The 15,428-nt window shown below is 44.0% G+C and overlaps 1 protein-coding gene across 2 annotated transcripts in view; it reads right to left on the bottom strand.

Moving 5' to 3' along the window:
• Positions 1 to 1,514: 1,514 nt before the first annotated feature.
• nrip1a (nuclear receptor interacting protein 1a) overlaps positions 1,515 to 15,428 on the bottom strand; it is a 30,341-nt gene continuing 16,427 nt past the window's right edge. Inside the window, exons 2-3 of one of the 2 annotated variants that reach the window (XM_027024336.2) lie at positions 6,847 to 7,000; positions 1,515 to 6,657 (exon numbers count right to left, since the gene is read on the bottom strand). In XM_027024336.2, the coding sequence (XP_026880137.2) occupies positions 3,272 to 6,631 (3,360 nt within the window). In that variant the 5' untranslated portion in view covers positions 6,632 to 6,657; positions 6,847 to 7,000 and the 3' untranslated portion in view covers positions 1,515 to 3,271. Of the gene's footprint in view, positions 7,001 to 15,428 lie in introns of both variants that reach the window. The other variant, XM_027024335.2, reaches the window with a different exon arrangement.

The following is a 15,428-nucleotide window of genomic DNA, read 5'->3' as shown; positions in this document are numbered from 1 at the left end:
AAAAGTGGGGGAAACCTATATTACTTCATCACCTGCTTTGGTCATCAGTGTGAGGCAGCACAGTGAAAATGGGTTACGCTGCAGAGATGAGATAAGGAAGCTTAAAACACTGTGTTTCGCTTCCGAAAGCACAGCTGCGTAGTGAGAAGGCCCGTAGCTCTGGGTTACTATGACTTTTTAGGCGCATGCCTCGGGGACAGCCATGTTTGAGCTAAAAGAGAAGTAGGGACGCATGCTCCCGCAAAGCCGCCCCCAGCGTCATAAATCATATGTATGATTTAGAATTCCTCTCCTAAGCTCAAGGGTCATTAGCCGTCAGCGGCCAAGCAGGGCGTGCTTTATGTGTATTGTTCCACACGGGCAGATTCCTGCCAACTGTGCAACTTTCTTTGATCCAACAAAAAAAGCTCTGGTCCAATTACCCGCGAGAGGGTGTGCAAAAGGAAGTCAGCGCGAATTTGAAGCGTGTCCTCTCCCGCCGACGGTGCAGCGTGCGGTTTAAGCGACTCGCTCTGCGGTGGGTTTTCCGACGGGTTTATCCGCCTCTGCGGGCTACTGCAAAGCGCCACTCATCTCGGAGCTCGTCTTTTCGTCGACTGCGGAGGTGCAGGAAAAGCTGCAGCACGTGGCACGGCGTGTTGACGAAGCCCCGAACGCATTACGCCGAGAACATTGGAAAGGCGCGGCCATTAAACGTCTAAAACTGCTGTAACGGGAAGTTAATCCTGTCAGCGTGCACATTTTTTTTTTTTTCACCCGACCCCCAACCCACTTTCTGACACACAGACACAAAAAAAGGAAACCATACATATGACCTAGTTTCAGTGGAAAATATAAGAGCGATTACACAGAAAAAAAAGGCCCTCATGAATTTCCTTGCTTAGGGTGCTCAGGATACTACAAAAATCATACATACACAGGAGAATATACATGTCTTATGACATTCTGCAAGACATCCGAGTGATTATTTGCCGCTATGTATGTGCTTGACTATTTTTGACAGAATTTATACTCATCAACAAAGGATGGGAGAGAGCGTGTCTGGAGAGAAGATAAGCTTTTACTTGACTCAGTTTCCTGGGTTTCCTCAGTTGAAGCACTGCACTGCTGGGCCTCAGGTTGTTTGCCCTCAGTTTCAGGGTGTTCCTTTCTTCCTAGATTCTTCTTTCCAGGTCACTGATCTGTCTGTGCTGACCCTACCAAAACGTGGCACCAACTCTGCCCTTCCACTCCCCCTCACATTTGTGTGTTGGCGACCAGCAGGAATTAAGGCCACACCACAAGGCCCACTAAAAAAAAAAAAGTATTCTATTCTGGTGTCAGACAGGCAGAAGTGTTTTACAGCTGGGAACAAATGCATCCATAATGTTAATGTAATAAACCTTGCTCACTTGAAAGGATTATCAGTCTGAATTATAAACCAAAATATCAACATAAGGTTAGTTTTCTTTAACAATGAAAATAAACAGCATGGCTTCACCTCATGTAAGGAACTGAAAGACGTAAAGAAAAGGTTTGTTCTAATTGTGCATTTTTGAACTTTATTCAAAATCTGTGCAAGTAAACACCAAAACAAATACATTTCAAAAATGATATCACAATAATATTCAATATGCTGCAGTTAGCCTGCTCCAAAACAATTTCTTTTTAAAACCAAGTTAAATCTGTGAAACATCAAAGTAATCCATACTTGCGCTGTACTGTACATGACATGATTGTTTTACCTGTTTGGTTTTTCTCTTGTAAAAAATAAAATAGAATAAAAAGAAAATAAATATTTTCATATGCACATCTGTTTCAAAAGTTCAAATACAATATTTTGCTCAGCAGTCTATTTCCCAAAGTAAACAGACAGAATACATTTTACGTATCGGGCTTCATGACAAAATATTTATGCTTAAGACTTTGAATTCCCCCATGTCCAGTTATACATTGGAACCTTCTCATGCATCTGCATGCAACAGGCATTGGTGTACTTGTTGAATATCTGACATAACACAACATGTTGCAGAACGGATTATTGTCATTTTACCAAGAGACACATGCAAAAGAAGGACAAAAACATCCTCTAAAGTATGTACATATTCACACAGCCATTACTGTGAAGTCTCTTTAGGAAATTTCAAAATAAAATGCTTCTCTTTTCATCCATATAAAATAGCTGTCTTTCATAAAGATAAAGATTATGGTATGTACATAAATATATTTTAGAACGAGTCTTTAAGATCAAGGGGACAAAAATAACTTGTTATATTCCAATATGTGAAATATAAGACCATACTGTATCATATGTGGTGAATGGCAATTATACCAAACACTTCCTTCATTAAAACACCACGTCCTGCCCGTAATTACTACACTCTCTGCATGTCTGGCAGGCTTGATTTGTCTCATCTTAATGCAACAATCCAAATTTCTTACAAAATGCAACACATTCATGGCACATGCTGATGCCAAGACCTATTCATAACATCATATTAAACTTAAACTTTAGCTCAGCAAAAATCAATCTTTAGTAGTCAAGTTTATTTTTTTGTACCTTCTTTTGTTCCTTATAGGGTGCTGTATAAATCTCTACACTTGCTGCATTAAAATGCTGAGTCATTGTAAAGCACTTGACAAATTAGTCACAAAATAAAGGGAAAAAAAAATTAAAAAGCAAAAACAACAACAACAACAAAAAACACCAATACCAAAGTGTACAATTGTCACATATCATGCATGTACTATATCATGGTATCATAAGGATGAACCTTGTTCATCTACGATGGTGAACAAATTGTCTACATTGAGCAATGCACAATTCTGTCTGAAAAAGACACTTCTGTCTAAAATGACAAAATCAGCAGTTCAAGATCTATCCATCTGCAGCATCACAAATTATAATTCACATTATAATGTTAATATTGGGGGGTTGCAATTCAATTAATTAACAACCTGCACTATTGCAAAATAACTTACTCTCAAAACTCAACTTCAACCATGTAAAGAAACAAACTATTTGTTTTCATTAGGACATTTAGCTACATAGTCAGGAGCTAGTGACACTAATGTAAGAATTAGAATGCTGATTATTTAATGATGTCATTGTGTTTTTGAGGACAATAATCACAATATGGAAACAAAAGCAAGAAATAAAGTACTGGGATTATCATCATCTTACTAAAAGCAGAATAAATTACATGAAAACCCGACCAACAAAACTACAATACAAATAAGGAAGGAGAATGAAGATAGAGAAGCATGTTCTAATTCCTCTACCACTTCACAATTAGGATTTCTTCAGTGAGCCATTCAGTCGTGGGGATTCACAGCTATGAGTTCCACTGTGATTATGTGGGCTTTGTTGCAAGTTCATTTTGAGGTCAAAGGCCTCTGACTCGTCTTTCGTCATCATCTGTGCCCTGAACTGTCCTGACCTTGGTTCAAGCTCCCCTCTGTCTCTAAACAGATGTGCATTGCTCCTCTGGAGCATGTAGTACAAAATAGGGTTGGCCTTAGTCAAGCGTGGCGAGTCTCGCTGGTGGTCTTGTATTGTATTGTCACCGTTGACCAAACTAACTGAGTCACTCTGCGTGGTGATGTCAGGTTTTGACCTGGAAGGATCTTGGGTCGCCTGGATGTCCGGGACAGATTCTGGTCTATTTATACCTGTTCTTACTGAAGAGATTTTGTTGGGGCTCTGGCTTTGATTTTGATTAAAGGTTTGAAGCTCACCATTGTTAAGTGGTTCGACCATACTCCCATTTAGGATGGGATGCGTCATTGGACTAAACATACACCTCGACTGGGACAGTTCTTTCAAACAGTTGTCAGAAAGAAGTAGCTGCCTCAGAACATTGAATCCACGATTTTCATTACTTGGAGATTCACATGGTGGAAACTTAGCTGGTGGACTGTCTGCCTCTGGGGGGCTGGATGGATCACTGGTCTCTTTCGCCTCTGGAATTCCAGAGGTTGAGCAGTTGCTTTTGTTTTTTTGGCTGCCAGAGCTAGTACAAATTCCTTGCTGGCTTACTTCTGTGTGGTCCTCTGGTTCAACTGAAAATTTTCTCTTCTTTGGGATGGTTGGTCCCTGCTGTTCTGCTGGTTCCTCTTTGATGTAGCCATTGTTTGAGTCCTCTAAAGGGTTTGGCTTTAATGTTCTAGACTGCTGTTGCAAAAGATGAGATAGAAGACCATCTCTGTAGACTGCCATTGGAGATAGTGGCTCCTGCTTTACTGTACCCTGATTGAGAGTATGGAAGCTCTGTTTAGGTGATTCTGCTAATATGTTCTGGCATCGATTTGTACCTTTGCCATTGTTAAACATTTCACCCTCGTCCAGTGTCTCAGTTTTGACTGAAATGTCTGGTGAGGGTCTGTCCAAATTACTGTGGCATTTTAAGTGATTTGGTTGCCTTTCTGCTGAAATGCTCCTTCCAGAATCTCTTTTTCGCTTATTGGTGGATCTATCTTTTTGCGTTTTATTCCCCAAAAGAAGCTGGAGGACAGTGCGCCGTTCAAGGAGATTTTCGATCTCTGAGCCACGTTGGGTAGGTTCTGCCACAACTGGCGATTTCACACGTGTTCCTTCCCACCCTGTCGGGGTGCTGTTTTTGTTAACTGGTGCAGCAAGTCTTTCTAGCACAGTTGCAGAACTTGATGTTTTAAGTTCTTGAGTCTGCCTTTTAAATGGAGGCAAGGGAGCTTTAGATGTTGGTGAAGCTGTTCCACTTTGTTTTCCACACTGGGCTAAGTTTTGCAGCAGTTTACTAGCACTGAATGCTGTTTCTTTGACACTTGCACCACTTGAAGGGGTTTTAGTCTTACACAGGTCCAAAGGGACAGATTGTTGATTTGGGGAGCTGTAAAGGGTGTAAGGAGATGTACGAGTATTGCAATCTCTGCCTTGGGGCAACACTGGCAGTACTTTGGGACTTCTAGTATTCATTCCACAGACTTGGCTTAGTTCCGTTGTGTCCTTACACCTTCCTGTATAAAAAATTGTCTGAGTGGTTGTACATACACTATTGACCTTAGGGACCGTGACTGGCTGTAACTCCGGATTATCCAGCCCTTTATTTGCCTTCTCATTATTTTTGTGATCAAGAAGCAACTCCAAAAGGGTAACCTTGTGATGGGGTTTCATTTCCGGACAAGTGTGTACCTCTTGGTGTCCAACAGGGCCTTTTGGAGGCGAGTTATTCAACATCCACTTGTTTTTGGGTGACTCTGTGACCTTGTCCCGTGCCGGTGAAGAAGATGAAGAGAGTGTTGCTGGGATGTTTATTTTGCCCTTTAAGGAAAGGTCAATAGGAGAGCAACTAGAGTGAGTGCTCTCAGCATCACTACTGTCTTTTGGCAGGCTGCTGGCAGGATTTGAGTGCTCACTGTCTGAAAACAGAGGAGAGTCTCGACTGGAGAAGATGCTGACATCCTCCTTCATGTGACCCTGGCAAGTGAGTCGCTGTGGTGTGTTGTGGCTGTTCAGAAGCTGAAGCAGCAGACTGCTGCAGTTCTGCGATGGCCTTCCATGCCTCTCAAAAGGTCGTCGCTCTCTGAATGGATGTGCTCTCGTCACAGAACCCTCTGATCTACTTTGCCCTGTACTTAGGCCTGGACTCTGCCTACTGGAGTTTGTTGACATTTGAGAAGGTATCCCATTTTTGGTGTGTAAGGAGCTTAGTGTGTCCTGGTTTGACTGAGACTGCCCAGATGTCATAGGTTGTTTCTTTTCATGAGTTTGCTGCGTGGCTATGGCTGCAAGCCTCTCACTGGCTGATCGCCCTGCTAGCTGAGCTTTGAGGGCCTGTTCCCGGGAATACTGTTGCAGGTGAGCCTCACTAGAAAGCAGCAGAGCCAGCTGACTGCATGCCACACTGGGTTTGGGTGAAGGCGCAGGGCTCGACCTGATATTTACCAGACTGGCCACAGCCTTCAGACGTTCGGTGCAAGGCAAGGATTCTGAAGAAGGGGAGCGAGAGCTGTGCTGTGGTGTCATTGGAGACTCCGATAACCTCTTCTGGCTTGTACGTCGGTGGTCATACGACTCATTGATGCTGTGATTTTGCACACTGGCATTTCCCGTCACCCCTTTGAAGTGACTTGGGGCAGATCCAGGGCTGTGCTCGGATGCCTTGTCTATTTGGTCAGGCTCTCTGACTGGACTAGAGGCATTCTGTTGCATCAGGTTTTGAACAATGTGCTGTGATAGAGCAACATTCTGGAGCCTCGTGCTAAAAGACTGAAGCAGGCTCGCCAGAAGTGTGCTCTCTCCTTTACACTGTGAGGAACCATTCATCCCACCATGGAGTTCCTCCTTCTGCCCGTTGAGCTCCGTAGAAGCCGTCGACCTCTTCTGGCTCTCACATTCGGTCCAGGCTTCTGAGCGCAGTAGACGAGCTTTTTTGAGATGCTGTGTGGTCCCTCCATGTGCAGCTGTTTTGTCCTGTTGATCACTATGACTAGGCAATGTAAGTCCTGTTTGCTCTTTGTTCCTCTGGTCCTCGTTGCCACCGCCAGCCTCACCTTGTTGTGTTGCCTTGGCACCTTGTGCTCCTGCTACCCGATGCATGAGTAAGCCTTCCAGATATGTTAGAACAGCAGAATCCTGGTGCGTCTCAGGGCCACTCTCTTCCCCATGAGTCATGTTCAATATTATGGTCCCTTCTATGGCTGGCCACCACGACAGAGGAAAAATAAATGCTCAATTATTTTCCACCTAGAGATCTAATGGCTTTTAGCTTCAAAACAGAGGTTTTCAATCCACGCAGATATGAGAAGTCAAATGCAACTTTAAAAGGGTGTTTGCCCGTCACTACAGAAGATGAGCATGTAAAGTATGTTGGTTTAACTTATGGTTACCACTGCTGAGATATGAACAGGGCCATGGTCCTGTGATCCATGCGAGCTCCCAAATCCTTGGGCATGTAACTTTTAGCTTCTAGATCTTGAGTGTTAAAATTAGTCTACTGCCCATACCCTGATTTCCTGAGCACAGGCACAGATGGAGATGGCCCTGCACAATGAAAGAGAAAAACACAGAATTAAAATAATGGCAACATTAAGACCAGGCAACATATTCAAAACATTTATTAACTATTCGTGATCAGCATGACCTGCCATTAGATGCTTTAAATATAGAATCACTAAAATAGAGAGTACAAACACCTTCACGGTCACTATAACATCACTGTGGAAATTTTAAAAAGGGATCTTATTAGAGAGCCAGGTTCTCACAATCATGCTCCTAAAATAAAGGGTTTACTTATGTACAAGGACAACTTAGAAAAGGACAGCGAGCATGGAGACAATTTGATATCAATTCACACATAAACTCATGGTCATGGATTATTAAGAATATCACAAAATCCTTGGCAGACCAGCTCAAAGTCAGTAATGAACCTCTGCTTTTTCTACCTCAATAAACTCTCAGTAAAGCAGTAAGCATTATCCTGCCAGACCCCATTAGCCTTAAATACACAGAGCACAGAGAGAGCCTTGATTGATTTGACAGATATTAAGCAAAAATAACAAAGTGTGGTATCCAAAAGAGTATTGAATGTTTTGATAGAACTCTTTCCAATGTAACCCACACAACTGCCAGGTCAGAACTCTGCTTACATTTAGAGCAGACTGGCTAGGTGCCTGCCTTTTCAATTCCACATCATCCATGTGTAACCGGGGAGGCATGCTGATAACATCAGTCTCAAAACGTGATTTATACTTAATAAAGCAGTACTGTTGAGAATTTTACTTGCCCATTTCTTGTGTGTGTGTATACACACACACACACACACACACACACACACACACACACACGCACAGTGGTGTGAAAAAGTGTTTGCCCCTACCTGATATCTTATTTTTAAGACTTATTAAGTGTACAGTTTGTCACACTTAAATGTTTCAGATCATCAAACATCATAATTTAAATATTAGACAAAGATAACACAAGTAAACACAAAATGCAGTTTTTTAAAAGGTTTTTATTATTAAGGGAGAAAAAAAAAATCAAACCTACATGGCCCTGTGTGAAAAAGTGATTGCCCGCCCCGTTAAAACATAAATGAACTGTGGTTTATCACATCTTTGGAAAGATGAGTTCAATTTCTCTAGCCACACCCAGGCCTGATTACTGCCACACCTATTCTCAATCAAGAAATCACTTAAATAGGACCTGCCTGACAAAGTGAAGTAGACCAAAAGATCCTCAAAAGCTAAACAGCATACTGTGATCCAAAGACATTCAGGAACAAATGACATACAAAGCAATTGAGATCTATCAATCTAGAAAAAGCTATAAAGCCATTTCTAAAGCTTTGGGATTCTAGCGAACCACAGTGAGAGCCATTATCCACAAATGGCAAAAACATGGAACAGTGGTGAACCTTCCCAGGAGTGGCCGGCCGACCAAAATTACCCCAAGAGCACAGCGACGACTCATCCAAGAGGTCACAAAAGACCCCACAACAACATCCAAAGAACTGCAGGCCTCACTTGCCTCAGTTAAGGTCAGTGTTCATGACTTCACCATAAGAAAGAGACTGGGCAAAAATGGCCTGCATGGCAGAGTTCCAACACGAAAACCACTGCTGAGCAAAAAGAACATAAAGGCTTGTCTCAGTTTTGCCAGAAACATCTTGATGATCCCCAAGACTTTTGGGAAAATACTCTGTGGACTGATGAGACAAAAGTTGAACTTTTTGGAAGGTGTATGTCCCATTACATCTGGCATAAAAGTAACACAGCATTTCAGAAAAGGAACATTATACCAACAGTAAAATACGGTGGTGATAGTGTGATGGTCTGTGGCTGTTTTGCTGCTTCAAGACCTGGAAGAATTGCTGTGGTAAATGGAACCATGAATTCTGCTGTCTACCAAAAAATCCTGAAGGAGAATGTCTGGGCCATCTGTTTTGTGACCTCAAGCTGAAGCGCACTTGGGTTCTACAGCAGGACAATGATCCAAAACACACCAGCAGGTCCACCTCTGAATGGCTTAAGAAAACCAAAGTCTTCATTTTGTAGTGGCCTAGTCAAAGTCCTGACCTGAATCCGCTTGAGATGCTGTGGCATGACCTTAAAGGTGGCTCATGTTCGAAAACCCTCTAATGTGGCCGAATTACAACAATTCTGCAAAGATGAGTGGGTCAAAATTCCTCCACAGCATGGTAAAAGACTCCAGTTATTGCAAACGCTTGATTGCAGTTGTTGCTGCTAAGGGTGGCCCAACCGTTATTAGGTTTAGAGGGCAATCACTTTTTCACACAGGGCCATGTAGGGAGGGGAGGGGAGGGGTTTCCCTTATTAAAAACCTTCATTTAAAAACTGTATTTTGTGTTTACTTGTGTTATCTTTGTCTAATATTTAAGTTTGTTTGATGATCTGAAACATTTAAGTGTGAAACCATGCAAAAGAAGATATCAGAAAGGGGCAAACACTTTTTCACATCACAGTATGTGTGTGTAAGTAAAGCACAGCAAGTCCTGACACAATGTGGCCTGAGAGGGTTATGGAGATAATTCAAAGAGGGACCAAATAAAGGTTTCTAAAGTCAGTTTCTCTCTCTCTCTCTCTCTCTCTCTCTCTCTCTCTCTCTCTCTCTCTCTCTCTCTCTCTCTCTCTCTCTCTCTCTCTCTCTCTCTCTCTCTCTCGATCGACCGACCGACCGACCGACCGACCGACCACACTGTCATGTTCCTCTTGCCACTCCCATCACACCATATCAAAATGTACCACCTCCAGTTCACACTCTGCCATGAGCTAGGACCAAAGGGTAGGATGACGTATTTTAGCAAAGTGCCTTCAAATGCTACACCATAGACCAAAAGCCCCCCCCCCCCCAACCACCAAAACTGCAACAGGTTTGACAGCTTTCCTGACAAGACCCTTAATCAGTCTTTCCTTCAGAATGATTCATTTCATTAATTCCATATGAAAATCCAACAGTTTTTACTTTTCTGTTTAGGAAATGGTGGAGTCATCAGCAAGATGGACATGGCCTCTAGTCAGTAGTATGACACACACCAGCCTGACCCTGTCAAAGCTCAGTAGTCAGTGCAATGTCACAGCTAACCACGGCTTTTCGCTACTGCTAATTGGCACCTTTGCTGGCTTTGCGTTCTGGGGACCATGGAGGGGAGGGAGATCCTCTGACCTTGTCTAACTACTAAGGCAAAGGGGGTTTGATTGACAATCTCCTTTATAGGCTCATAACTCCTAAAACAGAGGAACGAATCGAGTTTTGCGGTAGATCCTGTTACTTTGAGATAACCCTAGAAGCACGGGGGAGCATCTCTGTGTAGTTTGTGACAGATTATTATACCCTGACTGCAAGGCATTTATATTTACACTGGCCTTGCAAGGTTACCACAAGTCCATTACACAACTCTCAACATCAGGAGTTTAGCGTGTAGTTTGCACTGAAATGCTTAGCTAGAGTTCTGAGTAGGTAAAAACAGCCCTTTAAGACTTGGAACAATCTCCCCTTTTGTACAGCAGTAACTGAATGCTATTCTGTTACTGTGTCAAAGCAGCACTGCTAGTATGTCAAAAGGTGTGAGAAGGCTGATTTAATCGATCCATGCAGACTATATTGACACTTCACTCAGTGCTTATGTCAATAGGCTTCTTTTGCTTGTTAAGCCGAAACAACACGAATGTGTGAAACAATACTCCATGACTCAAACATGTAAGCAGAGGCACCGCTTCATGCCAAAGACAGAAACATTAGCCGCTTCTGTTTCACACAGCTGGTTTAGGTTGGGAATGTATCTTTAATCACACTTTTACCGAGACAATGACGAGAAGCAAGAGAACGTGCATGAATAAGAGGTGTGAACAGTGCCAGAACAAAATGTTGGTTATATATGACCCTGTGGCAACTGTTCTATTCAGGGCTGTGACGTGGCGATATTATCACCAGAAGAGATGGGTGAAGACATCCCTGAACTTGTGGCCTGGGGGGAAAAAATTAGCAGCCTGATATAAATGGAAAGATCTTGATATCCGGACAGGATCCTTCATTTCTCAACAGTAAGGTAGAAGATTAATTACGCCTTTCCTCAAAAAAAAACAAACAAACAAAAAAAACAACAACATATAATGATTTAAGTCCACAGCCCAGAAATCGTAATCCATTTATGCTATTTAAAATGCATGAGGCAAAAGAAGCCAAACCTGCTGCATGGCCTGTTTGAAGTCAAGGTCATCCGCTCAGCCGGGACTGTTTGAGCTGATGTAACAGCTGGCGCCAATGCAAAGCATTAGGTCGTAATAAAAAGTGACAAACCCGCCCTCGCTCTGCACGTTCACACAGAACGGCTGACAGCTCTGCGCCGCGCAGATGTGGCGCCGGCCTTAAACGAGAGCGGCCCCGAGGTCAACGTGATCGACACCACGCCATGACCGTCCTCCGGTTGCGTGGAGGCACGTGAGCCCGCAGAACTGCGACAAACCGCTGCCAAAGACAGCTCCGGGTGAGCGAAGTTATACGCACCTACGCGCCGCTCAAGGCCGGGTCGCCATGGCCTGCTTCCGACCAGGCACGGTGGGGGTCCCACGCAAATATTTCCCGGTCCGCGTGCACGTGCCCCCCCCAAGCATTCCGGTGGCAATGTGCAGACTAAACGTGGAGGGAGGAGGAAGAGGGGGTGCGACCCACATCGCCACGGCCCAAAGACAGCTGTTGGATTTAAGAAAAGGTCTGGATGAGCTGTGCTAAGCCCAGGCGAAGAGGGAGCCTGAGCAGCAAGCCCCACGCCCTCCAACCCATGACTCCTCCCAATATCCTTTCAACACAGTTGCATGCCCCGCCCTCACACTGGCAGATATACGACTGAGGAGTGTCATTGTCTGAAGTGCTGAGAACACACAAGGTCAGCTCTTTACCCACCACCCAACACCATCCTCCGATGTTTACCACATCAAAACAAACTGATACTACCTACTGAAGTCAGTGTATGAGACGAGGCCAAATCTGATTACAGACAAGATTCAGGATGAGAGAACAACCAAAATATTTGCAGCCTACTCCTAATTGTCTGTGAGAAATGGCCCGCTTTTCCTGGAGGAAAACTGCTGTAGCTGTGGGAGTCAGTCTGGGACCATTAGACAATGATTATTCCTCAGAACTGGGCTAGCGCATTAAGAGCTGGCCTGTGTAAGCGATTCAGAGCCGGTCTTATCAGAGTGGATCCAACCATGTGGAGAGACTGAACATAGTGTCCCGAACTATAATAGGTTAGCAATTACAGATCTGCCCCAGACCACACACAGAAACATGCAAGCAGGAAATTATTACTTTCGTTGAATTGTTGTGAACTGTATGTAAAGATAACTGTGATATGTGCTGTAAGTAATATGAAAACATTCATAAGAACTTATCTGAGGAGTACCGAGCATGACCATTAATAAGGTAAACTACTTCAAGAAAATCTCTCCAGATCTTTACCTAAATAACTAATTTTACAAGCAACAAAATACAGTAGCTTTATCACGCATTTGTTATTGAGAATAGTTATTGCCCCATAAGCAAGAGGACGATTTTTTTTTATTATTTTGACCCAGCATGATGCAATCAGGGACAAGACAACTCAGAGTAGGCAAAATATCTCTCAACGCTTCCTATACACGTTAGTGGATGCTGCCTAAATGAAAATGACTAATATAAGTAGTTCACTTTTCTTAGATAAGCTCACAGAGCTGCATATGGTAGACTCAACTTCTAAGAAAATATTTAAAATATATTTAAAAATTACATTTGCTGCATAACACTCAATATGTGTGATTATTCTCTCACTTCAAAAGCAGGTCAGAGCAAACTGGCTCCTCTGAGCTACCAACATACTCCACATCACTACTTAATGCAGAACCCATGTCAGAGAAGATACCAATCGCAATCAGATGTGGATTCCTCCACACGCAAACAAGGGCTCAGCGCAAGTAGGTTCAGTTCTGCCCATGTCATCAGCAATTTCCTCTCGCTAAATAAACATCTTCCAGATTGGTTTGATCTGCATGGCACGTACCTAATCTCTTACTGATCAACAGAAGGATCTCCAAGCAGAAAACCACTCAAGCAGTGATAAACTGAATTGGTGATTTACATGGCCTAACATGCTATCCAGCATGTTTGACTGTTGCTGTGTTTTTTAGAAGTGAATGCAAAAATCCTGTAAAGATTATGGTATCTGCATCCCCAAGGCATTGAGCAAACAGCCAGAAGAGAATCTAAGCTTGTACACAAAAAAGTTCTTTTGAGCTTGTTTGAGAAAAAAAAAAAAAAAAAAAAGTAGTTCTTATTTGTATCCTCCTCATATCATTTGCATAAATTAGTTGGGGAGCATCTCTAACAGGTAACGAGTAGCCATTACCACATTACACATTTTAAATGTTGAAAAGAAACATCACAACCATTTCAGTAGTATAAAGACAGATGCCATTAATATCAGTTTTGCAATGCATCACAATATGCATTTGTGCAAAAAAGTTTACCGTTTGTACATTCTGATGCCATCAGATAAACCACCACACAGCTTCAGTGCACAAACCTACAGTACTACAAGCTGTCAGAATGTAAACAGCACACACTGGTAACTATTCTCATCTTAGACCCTCAAAGGTCACAGGAAGCAGGCAGGGAAGCTTTCAGCCATACTAGCACATGCCTGGTATACAGACCTACAGCCTTGCCAAGGGACGCCAAGAACAGGTATGGTGTAGTAATCAATTTGCTTCGCAGGCTGAAAGGCTGGTCTGAATACTAATATGTCTCCGCTGCTGGCTCTACCTCAGACAGCCAGTCTCTCTCTCTCTCTCTCTCTCTCTCTCTCTCTCTGTGTGGGTGTGTGCATTCCACCACCTTTGTCTTTACTGTCTCTCTTCCTGGGGTTGACACTGCAGTGTGCCCGAGTCCTGACCAGCACACAGAGGGCAGCAGCTTGTCCTCTGTGCAGATAACCACTGCCGCTAATCGTGTGTGTGTGTGTGTGTGTGTGTGTGTGTGTGTGTGTGTGTGTCTGTGTGCGTGCGTGTGTGTGTGTGTGGCTGTGTTAGTGTGGGATTAGAGGGCTTGCTCAGAGCAACTCGGCACTGAATAGCATCTAAGTGCACGCAGAACAAGGTCACCATTAAACCTGCAGTAACCCCACCACTGCTCTCTGCCTCCTGCCCACACACCCTCGCCCACTCTCCTCCTCTGTGTGCTGCACACATGCCCTCGATACACACACACACACACACACACACACACACACACACACGCATACACACACACAAACATGCACACATACACGCACACACACACACACGCATGCACGCACGCACGCACGCACGCAGGCACGCACACCTTACCGTCTTTTTACTCCTTCACATGCACAGATCCACACAGCCACCCACTATACTCCTGCACTCATGACAAAAGCCAGCCTCCGCCGGCAGGGATGTTTCATCAGATCGGACCAGTGATGGCAGTCCACCATGCCTGAATGATATTGCATGTTGGCAGGTTGACAAGAGCGAGGCTGAGGCTGGGTGCTCAGAAAGCCGGCACTCTCCCTCTTAGAGGATGCTTCACTCCGTTACCACACACTCACTTTTATACCACAGGAGCGTGTGTGTGTGTGTGTGTGTGTGTACACACACACACACACACACACACACACACACACACACACACACAGAAGTACCAGAGAAAGCAACAGAGGTCGACTAGGGCTTCTCCGCTCTGCTCAGGGAAGAAAGCTAAGCCAAGCTGTGATGCTTGAATGGACAAGACCTTTATTACTTCAGCTTACCCTGCAGCACTTAGCAGTGAATTCCTTTCCCCACATCCCACCCCCACCCCCCACCCACCCAGTAGGGAGGTGGGGGGGGGGGGTCGGCTCAACCTCCAGCAAGCTCTAAAACGCGACAAATTATAAGCAGAAGAAAAGCCCATTTAGAGTCATTACGTTGCCATTTGCTAAGCTAGCGACGCTTGGGTGGAAGTGTAAAGAAGCGTGCCGTCACCAGGGGCCTCCGTTTTCTCTGGAATTTCAGTGCAGGGCCCTGCTGTTGGTTTAGCATCGGCACGATGTACCTGGGCTTCAGTGCGCTTCAGTGTTCGTCTGTGCTTTGAATGAGTGCCAGGTTCTCCTGTCCTGTTTGTGGCAGCAATAGTACAGTCCGTCGCCAGGCCAGGAGAGTGGAGACTACATACGACAAAAAGGCAGAAAAATCCAGAGATGCAGTCGCGCGGGCATCACAGTCCCGTAATCCACCGTGTAAAGGCTGTCTGGTTCAGAAGACACAACTAGGCTTGATAGGAAATGGTAATGCAATGTTCCCTTTATGTCAATAAAAACACACCCGGAGCAGTAAAGGGTTACTCAGTACATAACGAGCATCATTATCACTCTCAAACAGAAGGACTCGACCTCCTCAATGCTATTTCCTACACAGCA

This window comes from Electrophorus electricus, chromosome 15 (assembly GCF_013358815.1).
Source record: "Electrophorus electricus isolate fEleEle1 chromosome 15, fEleEle1.pri, whole genome shotgun sequence".
NCBI lineage: Eukaryota > Metazoa > Chordata > Actinopteri > Gymnotiformes > Gymnotidae > Electrophorus > Electrophorus electricus.
The sequence above is the reverse complement of the archived record's forward strand: the minus strand, read 5'-3'. Positions and strand labels throughout refer to the sequence as shown.